Genomic DNA, 17727 nt, shown 5'->3' with positions numbered 1-17727 from the left:
CAATCGTGAGGCGGGACGCATCGACGCTCTAGCCCGCCGTGCTCTCACTGCTCCGCTGCCGCGTAGAGCAGGCCCTCTAGCCCGCGGAGCTGGCTGGTCCCTCACGCCAGCCCCAGATAAGCCCCTAAGTCGAAGTACCGGACCCGGGCTTGGAATTCCGGATATTTGGGCTCCTTGGTCGCAGAGGCCCAAGGTGTGCGTGGGAGAAGGGGTAGGGTTCTGTATGCTTAGGTCCAGGGACAGAGTATGAAGGACGCTTCAGTGGGGAGGGAGTTACTCTCTTTCTTTTATTAATACTCTCGTCCCCTTCCCAGCCCTCGACCACCTGTCCATCATGGACCTCGCCAGCACCTGCTCCAGCTTTCAGTCTGACCTGGATTTCTGTCCGGATTGCGGCTCAGTCCTGCCTCTTCCCGGAGCTCAGGATACGGTCGCGTGTACTCGCTGTGGCTTCTCCATCAACGTGCGAGGTGAGGGGCTCGTACGCAGCGGCCCCGGCAGAGGGCCCAGCGTGGAAGGGTCAGAGGCTTTAGGACCTCAAGATCGGTTGGATTGAAGAGGGGGACCTTAAAGCAGGGTATCAGGCACTTTTGGTCTTGGGTCGAAACCTGAAGGGAAGAATTTAAGGCCTCCTGGCCTAACCGAGAGGGAGTTGTGGGTGTCAGCCCTCTCCACAACCAACTCTTACTGCCTGCGCAGACTTTGAGGCGAAGGTTGTGAAGACCTCAGTTGTGTTCCACAAACTGGGAACAGCCATGCCCATGTCGATGGAGGAAGGACCTGAGTTCCAGGGACCCGTGGTAAGTGAGTGACATGGAGGACTGGCCCCGTTAGGAGGGTGGGAAAGAAATGGAGGGGGGATTGCACAGATCTGGAGTGTTTTGTACCCAATTCTAAGAGGGAAGAGGGGGTCTTTAAAACAGCAGTGTCTGAGGAGTGTGATAGCCTGATGTCTGTGATCAGTAGGGGGAATTATTAACCCACCAGTTGCTTCCCAGGTTGACAGGCGCTGCTCTCGATGTGGGCACGAGGGAATGGCATACCACACCAGACAGATGCGCTCCGCTGATGAAGGGCAGACCGTCTTCTACACCTGTACCAACTGCAAGTGCGTATCCTTTCCCTCCCCTCTGCCCTTTCTCAGTCTGTTTGCTACCTAAACAAATCCAGCGATTTACTTTTTGTACTGAATAAACAGTTGTTTCCTTTGGTTCCATCCCTCATTTCTGTACAGTTCAAGTAATAGGGAGATTTGTGGTCTTTTTTTTTTTAATTACACTTTTCTTATCCTTTTTATACCCAGTGAATTAAAGCTTTTAAGATATTTAAAAGGAAAGAAAAAAATACAGAAGGCAAGTATTGCTTGGTGATCAGTGTGTTATGTTGGAATCTTCCGCTGCACTCAAGGTAGTTTTACTTTGGTGAGAATTACTCTTGAGTGATTTAAAGAACACGGAATAGTTTTAAGAACTCCTCTTTCTCTTTGGTGTTCTGCAGTTTCACTACAATATATCAAGATGTGGCTTTCTTTTATTTATGTGTTTGGGATTTGTTGGGCTTTCTGAAAGTAAGAATTGATTTTTTTTTCCAGCAACCTTGGAAAATTATCAGCCGTATCTCATTGAGTATTGCCATTCCCCTATGTTCTCAATTCTCACATTCTGGAGCTCTAATTAATTAGTTGTTTATTAGACCTTACCTTCTATCCTCCATTTCTCTCACCCTGTCTTTTATATTTTCCATCTCTTTTTATTCTGCCTCTGGGTAAATTCTTCTGGTCTTTCTTCTGGTTCACTAATTCTGTCTTCAGTTTATTTCAATTATTGTTACTTAAAAAAATTTTTTTTGAGTTCTACTTGATTATCTTTCAAATCCCCTCCTCATTTTTAATAATTCACACTTCTTTAATCATATTTTAAATTGTTCCTTTTATTCTTAAAATATATATTACATTTAAATATACTAAACATGATATTTATATTCTATCTGCTAATTCTCATACCCACAGTTTTTTTGGGTCTGATGCTGCCATCTTTTATTTCTACTAACTCTCTCATGGTGCTTTTTTTGTTTTGTGATTTTTGATGATAAGCTCAGATTTTTTAGAATTTGGACTACGGAATTCTTTGAGGCCTGGGGTGAAAGCTGTACTCTTAGCATTTGTGTTTCCTGTTCAGGTGCCTTGAGGTGCTACCAAGCTAGAATCACTTTAAATAAATTCTCAGCTTCATGTTTTTTGGAGCACATAGGTAGTATGAATTTGGACTGCAAATCCAATGTAAAGGCCAGCTTTTGGTTAGAAAGTCTCAGGGGAGATTTTTTTTTTTCTCCCTCTACCTAGTGAGACAGTCAAATTCCTCTTCTGAAGAGTTGGATTTTTTTTTTTTTCTTGTTCACTTTTATACAAAGGGGTAGCCCTTTGGGGGTCTCAAACTTATTCAGAGTATCTCCTATCAGACATTGTAGGTTTGTCTCTAGTTCACCCATGTGGCTATCAAAACAGCAAGGGAACCATGGTAGCAGGGGCTTCAGTTTTAACTTACCTGTCTAGATTCCTGGTTTTATATCATTTGAGCCAGTGTGAAGGTTGCCTTTACTTTCTTGCCTTCTCACCAATGGATTAAAAATATTTATAGTTAGATGTGCCTTTTGCAAATATTTTTTTCCCAGTCTGACCTATTTGTTTTTTTAACTTTTTATTTTTTTAATGACCAGAAGTTTTTAATTTTTACGAGGTCTACTTTATCCTTATTTCTTTTATGGCTAGTGCTTTTTGTTTTCCTAAGAAATCTTGGCATACTTCATAATTTGCAAGATATATTTTTAATCCCAGCATTTTTAGTTGTCTTGAATTTGTGGAGGGTTGTTTAGGGGAGCTAGTCCTCCACGGTCATAAATGAAAGTCTTTCTTGATTATTTAATTGATTGTCTTATCTTACACTGCTAGAACCTCTTCCTTTGGTCAATATAACAAGTCCTTTCTTTCTCTATAGGTTCCAGGAGAAGGAAGACTCTTGATTTTTTTTCTGAGCGACTCAACAATCTCTCCTTCTCTTCCTTGGAAGGTGAAGGATATTGGGTTCTTAGATCCTTTGTCCGTCTCCTGATTGCAGTGTTTTGCTCCCAGAGGAAAAGCAGATCATCATGTGGGGATTACCATTGTCCTCAGAGTACTCCTACTCTAGTTGAGTTTCCTTTATTAAAGTTATAGTTTTCTATAAGAGCCAGACGTATGTATGTTATTTATAATCTGTCTTCTTCCAAAAGAAATTTATATTAGCTTAGAGAGATGTATTTGTCCTTTCAACAAATATATCAGCTACAAAAAGAGAATATAAATTAGTACAACAAAAAGAAAAAGGGGAAAAAATAAATAAAACAAAAAACAAGGACAAAAAAATGGAGCCAGGAATGAGGTTAATATAAAAAGGCAATTCTAGGGCTTCCCTGGTGGTGCAGTGGTTAAGAATCCGCCTGCCAATGCAGGGGACACGGGTTCGAGCCCTGGTCCGGGAAGATCCCACATGCTGCGGAGCAACCAAGCCCGTGTGCCACAACTACTGAGCCTGTGCTCTAGAGCCCGCGAGCCACAACTACTGAGCCCGCGAGCCACAACTACTGAGCCCGCGCACCTAGAGCCCATGCTCCGCAACAGGAGAGGCCACCGCAATGAGAAGCCCGTGCACCGCAAGGAAGAGTAGCCCCCGCTCGCCGCAACTAGAGAAAGCCTGCGCTCAGCAACAAAGACCCAACACAGCCAAAAATAAAATAAATAAATTAAAAAAAAAAAAAGGCAATTATAAGTACTCCCTCATTATCTAAATCTATTTGGTTCCTGAGTTTAGGGAAACAAAGAGTGGGAGTTTGGATAGTGGGAGATTCAACAGAAAACTTAACCAGATTCAGTTGATATGTAAGTCTGGACAATAAAAAGTCTGACACTCTGAGATACAGGTGGACATTTTGGAAATTTTTTTTATTGCTCTTGAGATAAATAATATATATATATATTTTACATTGTAATAGATTCATATATAGAAAGGTAGAAAGAAAAAAGTAAAAATCAAAAGGAATCCCATTCCACAGAGATATTTGTTTTTTTTTTTTTTAATGGGATTTACTATACATGCTGAGTTGTATCTTGCTTTTTTTCAGTTCAAACCAAAAACTTAAAAGGGAAGCAAATGCTTAGTCCAGGCACAATAAACATTCAAATTTCAGTCTGGGAATGCTGATTCCTGCATTCCTTGGTTTAAATGGCGACCAAGAGGTGATGGTAACGATTATCTTGTAATTGTGCGGCCCTTTATATATTGTGAGCTCTCTAACATACACTATCTTGTTTGATCCCACAGCAACTTGGAGGGATGGGCAGGGCAGTTTTCTCCACTGTATGTTTGAACAGTTCTGGTAATTGACTTTCCTGCCTCACTCCTGAAATCTAAAACAAATCTGTTCATGTTTCTACCCTGCTTTAAGCCTTTCACCGACTGGATAAAGTGCAAGTTTCTTAGCAAAGCATACAGGGCGTCTTATATAACCACGCCCACCTGTCAATCACCATTTGGCACTCCCCTTACATCCCTTCAGTACGAAACTGCATTTCCTTCAGTGCGGACAACTACGACTTTGTAAGCTGCTTTCTTTACCTAAAAAGCCCATTTGTCTGCCTTCCTGTTCTCTTTTTGCCACTCTTGTGCTCCCTGAGAAACATACACATATTTTTATCTTATAAACTGGCCTATATTGTAATTTATGACAATTTCTGTGCTTAATCTTACTCATCTCCACCCCAGAGCAAGGGTAGGCAGTATGTAACTAAATTCAGTTTCACAGATGAGACTTACATCTATGTTAATATTCCACTGTCTTATATTTCTGTTAGTATTTATGCCAGTCTTTCCCATTAGACTGGGAGCTAAAACGCAGGGTCTGAGTGTTTTATACGCCTCCATCTTCAAGTTACAGCACAGTGAAAGGAAAAAATCCAAGTTGAAGGCGCATTGTGCCCTGCTCGAACACCTACAAGCACAGGGCGAGGATTAAAACCCAGATTCTTTTTTTTTTTTTTAAATAAATTTGTTTATTTTTTAAATTTTATTTTTGGCTGCATACGGTATTTGGTTTTCTCTTTTTGGCTGCGTTTGGGCTTTCTTTAGTTGCAGCGAGCTGGGGCTACTCTTCGTTGCAGTGCATGGGCTTCTCATTGCGCAGCACGGGCTCTCGGCATGCAGGCTCAGTAGTTGTGGCGTGCAGGCTTAGTAGTTGTGGTGCACGGGCTTCGTTGCTCCGCGGCATGTAGAATCTTCCCGGACCAGGGCTCGAACCCGTGTCTCCTGCATTGACAGGCGGATTCTTAACCACTGTGCCACTAGGAAAGCTCAACCCAGATTCTTAATCAAGTGTGTTTGTAACTGCTCCCAGGTCTCGATTCTCTAATTCCCAGACGAAACAATAAGAAGACGAAGCTAGGCCGTGGTAGGATCATTACTATTGCCCCTTAGTTTTCTCCGCGCTCCCACACAGCCAGGGATGGGGGTGGGATGGACTCAGCTACTGGACATCTGAACCACGTGCGGTAACCAGTCTGCAGCGCGAAGCCCGACTCTACCCTCCTTGACCGCAGGTTCCTGCTCAATCTCTCTGGTGCATGAGCGTGCTGCCCTTGATCGCCCCGCCCCTGCCCCCACATCGCAGTGACGCCCCTTCCGCCAAAGTTGCGCAGCCTCCTTGCGGCGCCTGCGCACTGTCACATTACGGCGGAACTAATCCGGCGACCTTGAGCTTTGACGCATTTAGTGCCAGGAAGAGAAAAGGGGGACCACAGAATGCGTCACACCCGGAAGCGGAGATCCGGAAGTGGGGTTGGACAGGTTATCCCCAGGGGTGGGGTAGCGGAGGCCCAGGAGGAGGGGGAAAAAAGAAGGTGGAGGATCCTGGCTACTAATCTGAATCCGATACCGATTCTCTGAGACCTCAGAGACACAGAAAAGACAGAAGGGTGCCTCATCCCCCTTCCTCCCCTCCTCCCTCTCTTCAGCCTTAGCCATGGCGGAGGCAGGGGCCGGGCTGAGTGAGACCGTCACTGAGACAACGGTTACCGTGACAACCGAGCCCGTGAGAAAGGCGGGGGGCGGTGCTGTTTACGGGTTGGGGAGATACCGGGAGGGAAGGGATAGGGCTTTGGAGAGTTGCTGGAGGGGCTGGGCCTGGGGATATGGGAGGAAGTGGGGTTGGGAGAATCTCAAGGTATTGGGAGATTTTGGGTGTGTCAGAGTTGGTGCAGATGGCTGGTCAAGAGACATGCAATAGAGTTAGGATATAGGTGCTGCTGCTTGGAGTGGTGGTGTGTATAAGTAATGAAAGAACGGGAATTTGGAGATTAAGGAGCAAGGGATGTGCTGGGGGGAAATGAAGGGCTGTGTGAGAAAGCATGGTTGGAGGCCAGCTGCAGGGGAATTTGACTGGAAGCATACTTATCAGTAAATATTTGTTGAAGGGATGATTGTAAAAGGAAGCAGAGGGAATGGGGGAACAAGAAAAGGAAGATTAAGATAGTATTCTGAAAAATCAGAGGAGATATAAATAGAGAAAAATGTAGCATTTTTGCAAAAACAACTTAAGTTGCCTTCAAAGGGAGAAGGTTGTGTTGGGTTTAATAACCCTTGGACTAAGGGAGTTTAGAGTAATAGTTACTAGAGATGCCAGAATGCTGGGGGATAGGTGGATAACAAGTGGGGAGGGCTGGGCTTGAGGATGAGAGAGGTGAGAACAGAGTCCTTTCTTTAATGGGAAAAAGAATAGTGGGTCTGGAAAAAAGAAAGGGAGATCAAAGATTAGGCATTGGTGACTGAGAAAATAATTTCCATGTATTAATACCACCAAGGATGATTTGGGGAGGAAGACGGAGAAACAGCGAGGTTTATATTTTCCTTTGAAGATTTGCTGGGACCTTTCCTAGGTTAGGAATTGTATCTTCTCTGTATACTAGTGGTTACCAAGAACAGGAAATAATACTTCATGATTCCTCAAGGAACTCCCTGAGGCCAAAAATCTGTTCTATTTTATCTTCTCCCAGCACTCAGCTCCTCTGGCACTATGTCTGATCCTGATTGAGTTGGGGAAGGGAAGAGAGGAGGCCCCCGGGAGGAAGTGGGAAAGGTTAATAGGAGGGGACTAGCTAGGTATGCCCATCCTTCTTAACGTTCCAGGAGAACCGGAGCCTAACCATCAAACTTCGGAAACGGAAGCCAGAGAAAAAGGTGGAATGGACGAGTGACACTGTGGACAACGAACACATGGGCCGCCGCTCATCAAAATGTGAGTAATTGTCGGCCCACGGTAACCCTGGAGTCCTGGCTCCCCTCAGCATGTCTGCTGCCTTCTCACATTCGCTGACCTTCCCGAAGCCCCCAGATACTCACAATCCTGTGGCTGTCCTGGTGGTCCAGTATCAGGGAGAGAAGGTTAAAGTTAGAGGAAAAGAGGTAGGGAGAGGCTTGAATTGGGATGTGCCAAGGCCTGAAGTCAAGAGGTATCTGAGGTGGGATAAGTGGAGCTTTGGATTCCTGGCTGGAAAGGACGAGGGAGTTGGGTGTCTGAGTCCCAGAGTGTGGGCCTGGGGAAGTTGGTTCCTGGAAGGTAGAAGGAGAAAATGGTGAAAGTAGGGATTTTTACTGAGATCCAATGGGAATGGAACTGATGCTCCATCTTATCTCTTCCTCCTTTTTAACTGGGCTCCTCCCTCCAAATCCAGGCTGCTGTATTTATGAGAAACCTCGGGCCTTTGGCGAGAGCTCCACGGAGAGTGATGATGAGGAAGAGGAGGGCTGTGGTCATACACACTGTGTACGGGGCCACCGCAAAGGACAGCGTCATGCAACCCCGGGACCAAGCCCCACCACCCCTCCCCAGCCTCCTGACCCCTCCCAGCCCCCTCCAGGGCCAATGCAGCACTAAATTCCTCTCTCCCCCACCATTCCTCTGTCTGTCTGGCCCTGAATGTATTCATGTGGCTACTCGGGGACTAAACCCATGGTTTGATCCCTTCTCCAGCCCCCTCCTCCCCTCTCCTCTGCCTGATAGAGGGAAGAGGGGGAGGAGGGTGGACAGAGATCCTGGAATTCTGACTTGCTGCTATTCCAGAACCCAAGCATCTGGGTTCCCCCAGCCCTCATTTCTGCCTCCTCTCTTCAGGGATCCAGGCATCTTGGTCCCAGTCTTTTCCCTTTGTTCTCACTGCCAAACTACCTATCCTGTGATCTAATTATCTAAGCCCCTTGCACTCTCTACTTGAGTTCCAAACAGTTAAATTGGGTTTCCAACAGCCCCAGCTTTCACTGCCAGGGTCCTAGTCAGATTCCAGGCAATCTTGCCCCCGCTATGCTTGTTAATCCTGGCTTAGAGCTTTTCCACTAATGTATTTATGTCATCCTAACTCTTAGTCCTTGCCTGTGGGATGTGAGGTCTTATGTGAGACCTCAGGGCTCCTAGCCCTTTCCCTCCTCTCCTGCCCACTCCCGTCATGCCCTTAAGAGGAGTTAGGAGAGAGAGAGGTCTTTGTCATTCTCACCTTGGGAGAATGGGAAATGGAAAAAGAAATAATCATGTCCTCTCCCCTCTCTCTTCTCGTGTGACCTAGGGTTTCTGACAAAGCTGGCTTCAAGACTGGTCACTTAGAGCTAACTGTCTACTCAGGCTTTGGTCTTCCGGCTTAGGAGACAGATCCAACACGGTCCCAGGGGCCTGGGTCCCTGGGAGAGGAAGGAACAGGGAGGGAGCAAAGAGATGCACTCTCACCCCTTCCTTCCTAGGCTTTGATGTCTCTGCCAGCCCAGATGTCCTGGCCTTCCCCACCCCTTACTGGGATCTGGATATCATTTTCCAGGCCTCTTGCCATGCACAGTTGCAGAGATCAGTCAAATCCATACCACCACTGAGATCTCATTTATTGCCACAGATGCACAAAATAAATAACCCAACATCACAAAATGTGTTAAATACGGGCCCATTTATACAAATGGGGAAAGAAGTGAGGCTATATACAAGGGTGAATTTGGGGTGTCTGGGCCATTCCCAGGTTGAGGAAAGGAGAGGTAGCACCATTGGTTGCTTGTTGTGAGTATGTGCAGGGGGGAGGTTTTAAGAACGTTCTTAATGGGAAAAGGCTGTAAGCATAGCAAGCCGCCATGGTGGAGTAGAACTGGCCTGCCCCCATCTCCCCCAGAAAGAGGGCCCTAAGGCCCAGGCCAGAGTCAAGCCTCTTGTTCTGGGGGAGGAGGCTTTTGTTTCTCTTGAGGAGAAACCTCAGAATGGACGAGGCAGGGAAGCCCAAGCCTCAGACCTGTGGAGAGGGCACTGGGCCCTTCTTTGCCAGGAGGAGAGGCAGGGGTGGGAGGTAAATGTTTGACCGGCAGGGCCTCTATGTATTAAACGTGGGCCAATTACCAGTACTGATGGGGCAGGACCTGTCCCCCAATTCAGGCCTGGGAAAGATAGAAGGGGAGAGATCCCTTGGGAAGTACTGGGGTAACCAAGGAAGAAAAGCATCCCAAGATTTGGGGGGGGGGGCCGGGGGGCAGGAATGAATTAAGCTTCGGGCATGGATGTGGAAACTGGAGGCCAGTTGAGGTCCTAACTATCTGGGAGAAAACAGACAATGTAGGTGGGGGGGTGCTTATCAATACACCGGCAATGGGCGTGGACATGATGCCTGGATGAGTAAGGATTTCCGTGCCCAAGAGGAAGCAGCCTTATTTCGGACCAAGCCAGAATAGGGGTTGTGGGTGAGCTTCTCAGCCTTCCGCTGGCACGAGGCAGAGGGGGACGCGGGGGTCGCGGGTGCACAGCAGCGGGAAGACGCGCTCACCCATGGGACCGGGCGCCTGGAAGGCGAAGAGCAAGTCCAGGGAACGGCCGTCGTAGAAGGCCACGCGGCCCCGCTCGCAGTCCAAGTCCACGCGGATGCGCCGCGGCTGGGGCCCGGCCCGGCCCAGTGGGGTGGGCTCCGGGGCCGTGAGCGCCCATAGGCGGCTGCCGCGACGCTCCACGGCCCACACAGCCCCCGCGGGACATAGGCCTACTTTGCCCTTGCGTCGCACCGACTCCCCGGCCGCGCCCAGGGCATAGCGGCTCTCCCCGTCGTCCTCATCCTCCCCGGAAGAGTCTCCGCGCGAGGCGGTGTCCGCGGTCTCCACCTCCCAGCAGTGGCGGCCAGCCCCGAAGCCCTGCGCGCCCAGCACCGCCGGGAGCTGATCGAAGCGCGCCGGGCCGTCGCGGGGTGCGGGTGTCCCCGGTGGGGCCAGTCGGACGCTGCGGCGGTCCGCGGAGACCAGCAAGCGGCGGTGAGCGGTGCCAGGATCCAGGGTCAGGTCGGCTGGAGAGGAGAAAGCAGGGGGAGGACCGTGTGAGCGGGCTTTCCGAGTCAGAGGAGGGATAGGATGGAGAGGATGCGCGGAGGGTACACAAGAGGCCCACAGCAGCTCAAAAGGCGGCTGTAGGACCAAAGAGGGTGACGGCATATGAAGAGCAGGCTTGGGCAAGACCCAACCTGCGCTGATGGGCCACTTCCTTCTGGAGAATTGGACTTGGAGAAGGACGCTGCTGGCCCAGGCCAGGGGGCACAGCGCAGAGACTGAAGGAGGGGTTGCCCGGGTTTGTGGGCTTGGAAGAGTGAGGCTCGTCTGACTTCTAGGGAGGGTGTGGACTGATACCTCAATCTGCAGCATCTGGGGCGGGGGGGTGGGGTGGGGTGGGAGCTGGGTCAACAGGATGGAGAAGATGGAGCTAAAGAGGAAGACTGATACCAGATACCAGCACCCCACGTGATAGAGGGGAGGGCCAGAGGGAGAAATCCAAAGTATCCTGAGAAACCAGCCCACCACCCGCAGGAACAGGTGGGAGTAGACAGGCCTATTTCTATAGGGAGGGCAGGGCAGAGGAGAGAGAAGGTGGTGATAGCCAAAGGGACCAGAAAGAACTAATCATTGGCCTTGTGTGTATGGGGTGCTTTGAGGAAAGATTTCTGAATTAGGGGTGCTAGAAGCAATCTGGGTTGGGTGGGATGGTGGGTGACCAAGAGGGAGGAGCACCTTCTCTAGGCAGTTTAAAGAAGGGCAGAGGGCAGCCTTGGAAATGATGGAAGGAACTCCCCAGAAGCTGCAGAGAAGGCCCAGAGCCTCAGGGGCAAGGAGACGCGGGAATCCTGGGACACTTCTGGAAGGGAGTGATGAGAAGTGGTGGCAGCAGGGATTCCCCAGAAGCAGCTGACCCCCAGGGGTCTGTTGTGTGAGTGTATGAACAGGTAAGAGGAGAGAATAGCTGGAATATGAGGAATGAAGGGTAGACCTTGTTATAGGTTGAATTGTGTTCCCCCCCCCAGAAAGTTGTGAAGTCCCCCCAATACCTCAGAATTTGACTGTATTTGGAAATAGAATCTTTACACAGGTAATCAAGTTAAAATGAGGTCATTAGGGTGGACCCCAATCCAATATATCTGGTGTCCTTATAAAAAGGGGAAACTTGGACCCAAAGACAAGTGTGTATAGAGAGAAGATGCTGTGAAGACAGGGAGAATGCCATCCACAGGCCAAGGAACACCTGAGGCTATGAGAAGCTAGGACAGAGCCCTGGAACAGAGTCTCCCTCTCAGCCCCCAGAAGGAACCAACACTGTCGACACCTTGACTTCTACCTCTAGAATCATTTAACTTCTGCCTCTAGAACCATGAGACAATAAATTTCTATTGTTTAAGCCACTCGGTGTGCAGTGCTTTCCTATGGCAGCCCTAGGAAACTAATACAGACATCAAAAAGGACTTGATCATATTTGAGAGAGAAAAGGGAACAAACTGAAAACAGCCTCTCATTTAGTTCCCTCCCTTCTGCCCTCCTTACCCGTCAGTCTGTGAAGCATCTTTTTGACCACTGGGTATTCTTCAGGGAGATCGTCCTCTGAGTTAGATGACTTGGGAGTTGGGGCATCGAACCTGGATAGATGAGGGAGAAGGGTCAGGAAATTAGTAGACACCCTCTGCCCTCTGATGTTCCCACCCCCAACCCACTCACATCTCTGGAGCAGAAAAGGGTGAGGCCACACCCAGAAAACCTGTCTGTGAGTGGGGACAAAGATGTGGCTCCTGTAAGAAGGTGATGGATGTGGCAGCTGATAGTGGAAAAGAAGAAACAGTAAAAATGGAACTCACCTTCTCCATGTCTTCTTCGTATCCTGGGGTGGGCAGAAAAAAAATGGATGTGAGCTCTGGGCTTCATACTGTGGGGAGCTCTCCCCCCGCCTCCTCAGGTAGCTGGGTATGATTTGGTGAGGTCCCTCCGCACATCTCAGACTGATCTCACCTCTTTATCCCCTGTGCTCCCTTTTCCTCTCATTCTCCCCCTTCCCCTTTCATGACCTTTCCTTCCTCTCAGTCACCACTTTCTCATCCTCCTAACTCCACCCCCACCATCCTCCTCCCTTTGCCATGCCGCAAAGCCTCTCAGTTCCCCTTCCCCCGCCTCATCCAGGCCTTTTTCTTGCCCCCAGAGTCCTCACCGTTCCCTGTTTCCTCCCAGCCCGCCCCCCTTCTCTTTCTCAGTGGCCCCCATCCTTATCCACCTTCCTGAGGGTGTATCCCCCGCCTCCTCCATCACACGGACCAAACACATACTTAGAGTCCTTAAGCTAAGAGTTCATTTATAAAAGCCTTATAATAAAGCTGCTTCCCCTTTTGCCATAAAAGCCCAGTGTCGTTTATTGGGCCCTTTGTTCTGTGTCTCTCTACCCTGACCAAGAAAGCAGCTGGACTTGGATGTGTCCCAGAAGGCCCAGCAGATCTGCAGGGTACCATGAGAGCCAGGAGAGGGCGCTGGACGCTCCCCCTCCAAATACTAGGATTCCCTCTTCCCGCTTCGCAGTCTAGTGGGAAAGACTGGGGCAGACCAGTAGGGTGGTGAAGGAGAGAGGAAAGGCAATTTGCCTAATTATGCCAATTACACCTAGACTAATTAGGTATATGTAGACTTCAAAGGGTGGAAGCAAGACTCGAGACCGGCTCGGCTGCTGGTGAGAAGCCAGTCGGGAATGCGGGGCGCCTGTGGGTCGGCAAGGGAATGGGGTTGGTTGACGGCCAAAGAGTCAGGGCCCAGGAGGGACGCGGGAGGCTAGGTGGGTGGGTGATCGGGGTGGGATGTGGAGAGGAGCCAGAGGTCCCAACGTCTGTTTTCCCGGACCTTGCCTCCACCCGTGGCCGCCTCTGCCTGGGGCCCTGGGAGCAGCGGAGGACGACAATAACAACAGAGCAAGGCCCAGGCCGGAGCCCGGGGACCAACCCACGACACTACAGGGGAGTTTGGATCTGCCTCCCTCCCTTCTTCCCAACTTTTGACAGCCGCCTCCTTTCCCGCCCCTCCACTCCAGCTTTTTGTCCATCCTCCCTCCTGCTTCTCCTCTGCTGGGCTAGTTCTGATCTCCCTCACCAACCTCCCAGGCACCCAGCACCCTCCCCTCCGCCCGGCCTCCGCCTCCGGGGCGCCTAGCGGCATCTTTCCCCAGCCTCCCAGTTCCCGCGCTCTTCGCCGGGCCTTAGGGGTCTCCTCGTGTTCTGTCTAGTGCCCCAACCCCTTCCCTCCAGCCCCTCTCACAAGACTCAGGCATCCGTCCAGCTTCGCTCTGGGCAAAGCGTCAACTCCTTCCCGGCATCTCTCACTTGACAGCTGCCGCCCCCTCGTCCTCTGCTTTTCTCTCCCCAGCTCCATCTTTTGCCTAAACTTCGAGAAGGGCCCCAGCTCGGGAGGTGCCATTCCCCGCTTCCCCAGGGAGCCCGCGGATGGCCCCTTCGGCCGACAGCTGCGGACTCGCGAAGCGCACCCCTGGCTCACCTCTCCGTGCGGGTCCAGGCAGCCCGTGGTGGGGATGCGGCCCCCTCGGCGTTTCCCCGCTCGGGCCCCGGGCTCGGCCAGCTTCTCCCGCAGCCCGCGGCTGATCCGCGCTTCCACCGCCAGCCGCACGTTAGACCTCAGGCTGCGGCGGGGGCACGGCCGGCCGCAGCACGGGCAGGCGGTGGGGGGCACCTCGGGGCCGGTGCCCGGCGGGGTCCCCCAGCGGCGGTCCAGGCATGCGCGGCAGAAGCTGTGCTCACACGCCAGGAGCACCGGGTCCTCGAAGGGGCCCCCGCACAGCGGGCACGTCGCTAGCTGCTCCAGGCGCTGCACCAGCCCCCGGCCCAGCAGCTCCGATGCCTCCATGGGGAGCCAGCGTCCGGGCGCCGTCCCTTCCGCGACCATCGCGACAACCTTCGGGCTACGCAGATGGCTGAGCGCCTCTGCTGCTGGTTGCGTCGCTGCTCCTCTCTCCGCCTCCCGCATTAACTTTCTGACGCTTTCTGGCGCTCTCCTGGGATCGCCTCTCTCTTCAACCAGTCTGTCTCCGCCAATCTCCCCACCACGTCAGGCTTTATAGGGAGGGAGGAGGCCCCTGCGGGAGGTAAACATCAGGCCTTGCGTAACACCCCATCTGGTTCTCCCGCTTCCCCGTGAGGTTTGGAGGAGGGTGGAAGGGAAATCTAGGTCTCGAGCCGAGGAGGTGGTCGCTAGGGGGCGCTCTGGGGGCAAGGTAGCAAGGTGTGGGGTGGGTAGCCCCCGTCACCCCCCCGAATTGCCCGAATCTCGCCTCTCCCTTGGCCTGCGGTGTACAGGTGGGCAGGGCGCCCCGGCTCGCTTTTGGCATGTGTGCCCACATCGCCAGGGTATGAGTCATTCCAGGTGGCTGGCACACCTACATCTGGGGGCCTGGGGCCCGGAAGCACGGATCCTGGTTTGTGCGGCTTTGGCAGGCCTCTGAGTGTTGGTGTGTGGCTGTCATTCCAGAGGCCTCTCTCCTCTGCATCCTTCTGCCTTACCTGTTAAGGGCTTAAGGACACTGAAGCTGTGGGGTAAGGGGTGGGGAGCAGGCGCCCACACTCCCACCTCAAGGAGTCAGCGTAGGGCTCTCTCAGCTGCGCCTCAGGCTGGGTCCCATGGCCTCCCTTGTTTCTTCCTATGTCTCTCTTTCTAGTTGTCTCTCTCTCTTTTCCCTGTGTATGTTTTTATTTCCACTTTTCTCTTTCTCTCCCTCTTTGGCATGTACCCAAAGGTTGTCTATTTTCACTCTTTTGGTCAACTGAGGCCCAGAGACCTGGCACTGTCAAGGTCACACAGTAAGGGAATGACCTGAAGTGGAGCCATACCCAGATCTTCTGATTCATGGCCTTGCTGTGACTCCACCCTGCCGCTTTTTAATTTCAGATCCCTAGAACTCCCTTCTACTTTCTGATTTTTTTTTTTTTCCCGGAGTTTTCCTCATGCCCTCTTCCCTCACCTCCATCTCTCTCTCTCTTTCCTCCTTCCCTCTCCTCTTCCCTCCTTTCCTCTCCTCTTCCCTCCTTTCATTCCTTCCTCCTTGCTCCCTCTTCTTCCTAGTTCCTCCACCTCTCTCATGCTAGGCCTTTCTGTCTGGTACGCCTGTGGGGCTGTGAATAAGTAAACATTCAGATGTCTACAACTATGATCACACACACTGTTGTACAAACATGTGTGTGCATCCAGCAATGTCTAAATGCCCCAAAATGCACAAATAGACAGAGACTTTCATATAATGCAAAATCACAGATATGCCCAAATAGTCTCATACCCACTGAATATCACTGGGATGGACATCCAGGATTATTTAGGGACAGATAGACGTATTCAAAGAACACATGCAAAGAGACACCGTGTCATTAGTTTTATTGTCAATAAGAACAGCAATACAACAGTAAGTCTTTATGAGGCAGCAGCATGTTATTAGGCAACTCCTCCAGGCATCCTTCTCTCCCCTACTTATCAGGGAGACACTCAAACATGACACCCTGATAAACAAAGTACACAAACACACTCATCTTGGAACAAACCTCCCAGCTCCATGCTCATAAAACGCACAGCTATCCAAGAAAAAGACTTCAGATATGACCAAAGTCTGTTTTATAAAATGGACGTCCATGTAATGATAGGTAGAATAATGGTCCCCCGGAGATGTCTATGTCCTAATTCCTGGAACCTGTGAACATGTTACCTTACATGACAAAGGGGAATTAAGCTTGCAGATGGAATTAAGGTTGCTAATCAGTTGAGTTTAAAGTAGGGAGATTATTCTATATTATCCAAGCGTCCTTAAAAGTGGAGGACAGGGACTTTCCTGGCGGTCCAGCAGTTAAGACTCCACACTTCCGCTGCAGGGGGGCGCTGGTTGGATCCCTGGTCGGGGAACTAAGATCCTGCATGCCGCGCGGTGAGCCAAAGAAAAAAAAGAAAAAAGTGGAGGACAGAAGCAGAAGAAGACAACCAGAGAGATAGAAGTTTATCTCTCAGCCTGACATTGCTGGCTTTGAAGACTGAGGATGGGGGGGTCATGAGTAAAGGAAGTGGGTGGCCACTAGAAGCTGGAGAAAGCTAGGAGATGGATTACAGATGGAATCCAGCCCCACCAACAGGGCTTGATTTTAGCCCTGTAAATCCTATTTTAGACTTCTGAACTACAGAACTATAAGATAATAAATGTGTGTTGTTTCTCAGATTTCAAACAAAAGTTTGTGATAATTTGTTACAGCAGCAAATAGGAAACTAATACACATGATTTCCCTTTCTCCCTCAGTCTCTGGCCCTTTGGGACTGTATGCACTTGTTTTTGCCCCTTCCAGTTTGTCACATTTTTCGGATTTCTCTGCCTCTCTGGGCCTTCTGGTCTGTCCTCTTCTGTCTCTCTGTCTCTGTCTCTCTCTCCCTTTTTTTTTTTGGACTGCTTCATTTTCTTGGCTCTATCCCCACCCCAAGGCCTCTTGGACATTGGGTTCTTTCTGGATCTGGGCCTGGAATATCAGAGAAATGCCTCTGAGTCTCATCAGGAACCTTGTATCGTCACCAATCCAAGAGCCTTTCTATGACCTTCAAGTCCTAGTCGATGGTTCACATCCTTAGTTGCACATTAAAGTCATTGGGGGAACTTTTAAACTCCTGATGCCCAGGAGACACCTCAGATCATTTAAACAGAATCTCTGGGGATGGGTCCCAGGAATCAGGAGTTTTAAAAGCTCTCCAGGTAATTCCAATGTTTAACCGAGGGGGGACCCCCCCTGTCTTACATGTTGAGGTTACAGGTGGACCTTCCCCTCCCCATTTTTCTCCTTATGCTTTACCTGCAGTGCCTTATATTTTCTGTTCCTTGAGCATAACAAGACTGACATTACTGCCAGGCCTTTGCACTCATGTTCCTTCTGTTTGGGCCCTTCTTCCTCTAGCAATATCCATGGCTGTCTCCACCTTCTCATTCAGTTCTCAACTCAAAGGTAACATATTCAGAGAGGACTTCTTTCACCACTGTATCTCAAGTAGTTTTCCTCCAAAGTGCTCATTGTCTCTTTACCCAGATATATTGATTCATGGTATTTATCACTATCTGAAATGATCTATTTACCTGGTTTGATCTGTTTCTATCCAACAGAAGGTAGCTTTATAGGAACAGGAACCTAGCCTGTTCACTGCTGTTTTCCCTGAACCTGGAACCGTGCCTGGCACACAGATGGTCTCAATAAATATATAGCCAGTCATTGAACTGCCCATCACCAATAGGGCAATGCGAAAGGGTCTTTTGACTGACTCTGCTTAGATCTTCTAAATGCCAGATACAGATATTCTTTTTTTTTTTTTAATTTTTGAGTTT

At 50.0% G+C, this 17727-nt stretch overlaps 3 protein-coding genes across 5 annotated transcripts; 2 read left to right on the top strand and 1 right to left on the bottom strand.

The window, feature by feature from the left end:
- The first annotated feature begins 40 nt into the window (after window positions 1-40).
- POLR1H (RNA polymerase I subunit H) lies at window positions 41-3223 on the top strand. Of its 2 annotated transcripts, XM_082347065.1 has the most exons (5): window positions 41-193; window positions 315-470; window positions 700-800; window positions 999-1108; window positions 2994-3223. In XM_082347065.1, the coding sequence occupies exons 2-5, from the start codon at window positions 335-337 to the stop codon at window positions 3016-3018; spliced, it is 372 nt and encodes a 123-aa protein (XP_082203191.1). In that variant the 5' UTR covers window positions 41-193; window positions 315-334; the 3' UTR covers window positions 3019-3223. The 2 variants fall into 2 exon arrangements, with proteins under 2 accessions (XP_082203191.1, XP_082203190.1); XM_082347064.1 differs by lacking the exon at window positions 2994-3223 and having other exon boundaries at window positions 54-193; window positions 999-1210.
- Window positions 3224-5733: 2510 nt separating this feature from the next.
- Window positions 5734-8991, top strand: PPP1R11 (protein phosphatase 1 regulatory inhibitor subunit 11). 2 transcript variants are annotated; one of them, XM_082347069.1, is made up of 3 exons: window positions 5734-5873; window positions 7212-7320; window positions 7757-8991. In XM_082347069.1, the coding sequence occupies exons 1-3, from the start codon at window positions 5829-5831 to the stop codon at window positions 7957-7959; spliced, it is 357 nt and encodes a 118-aa protein (XP_082203195.1). In that variant the 5' UTR covers window positions 5734-5828; the 3' UTR covers window positions 7960-8991. The 2 variants fall into 2 exon arrangements, with proteins under 2 accessions (XP_082203195.1, XP_082203194.1); XM_082347068.1 differs by having other exon boundaries at window positions 5859-6117.
- Window positions 8928-14644, bottom strand: RNF39 (ring finger protein 39). Its single transcript, XM_082346973.1, has 4 exons — window positions 13875-14644; window positions 12203-12225; window positions 11895-11986; window positions 8928-10375 (listed from the first exon to the last, which is right to left on the bottom strand). Exons 1-4 carry the CDS (start codon window positions 14358-14360, stop codon window positions 9795-9797), a joined length of 1182 nt encoding a protein of 393 aa, XP_082203099.1. The 5' UTR covers window positions 14361-14644; the 3' UTR covers window positions 8928-9794.
- Window positions 14645-17727: the final 3083 nt, after the last annotated feature.

This window comes from Balaenoptera borealis (genome assembly GCF_965194805.1).
Source record: "Balaenoptera borealis genome assembly, chromosome: 12".
In the NCBI taxonomy this organism is placed as follows: Eukaryota; Metazoa; Chordata; class Mammalia; order Artiodactyla; family Balaenopteridae; genus Balaenoptera; species Balaenoptera borealis.
Note: the sequence above shows the minus strand (reverse complement) of the source record. Positions and strands in the feature narration are given on the sequence as shown.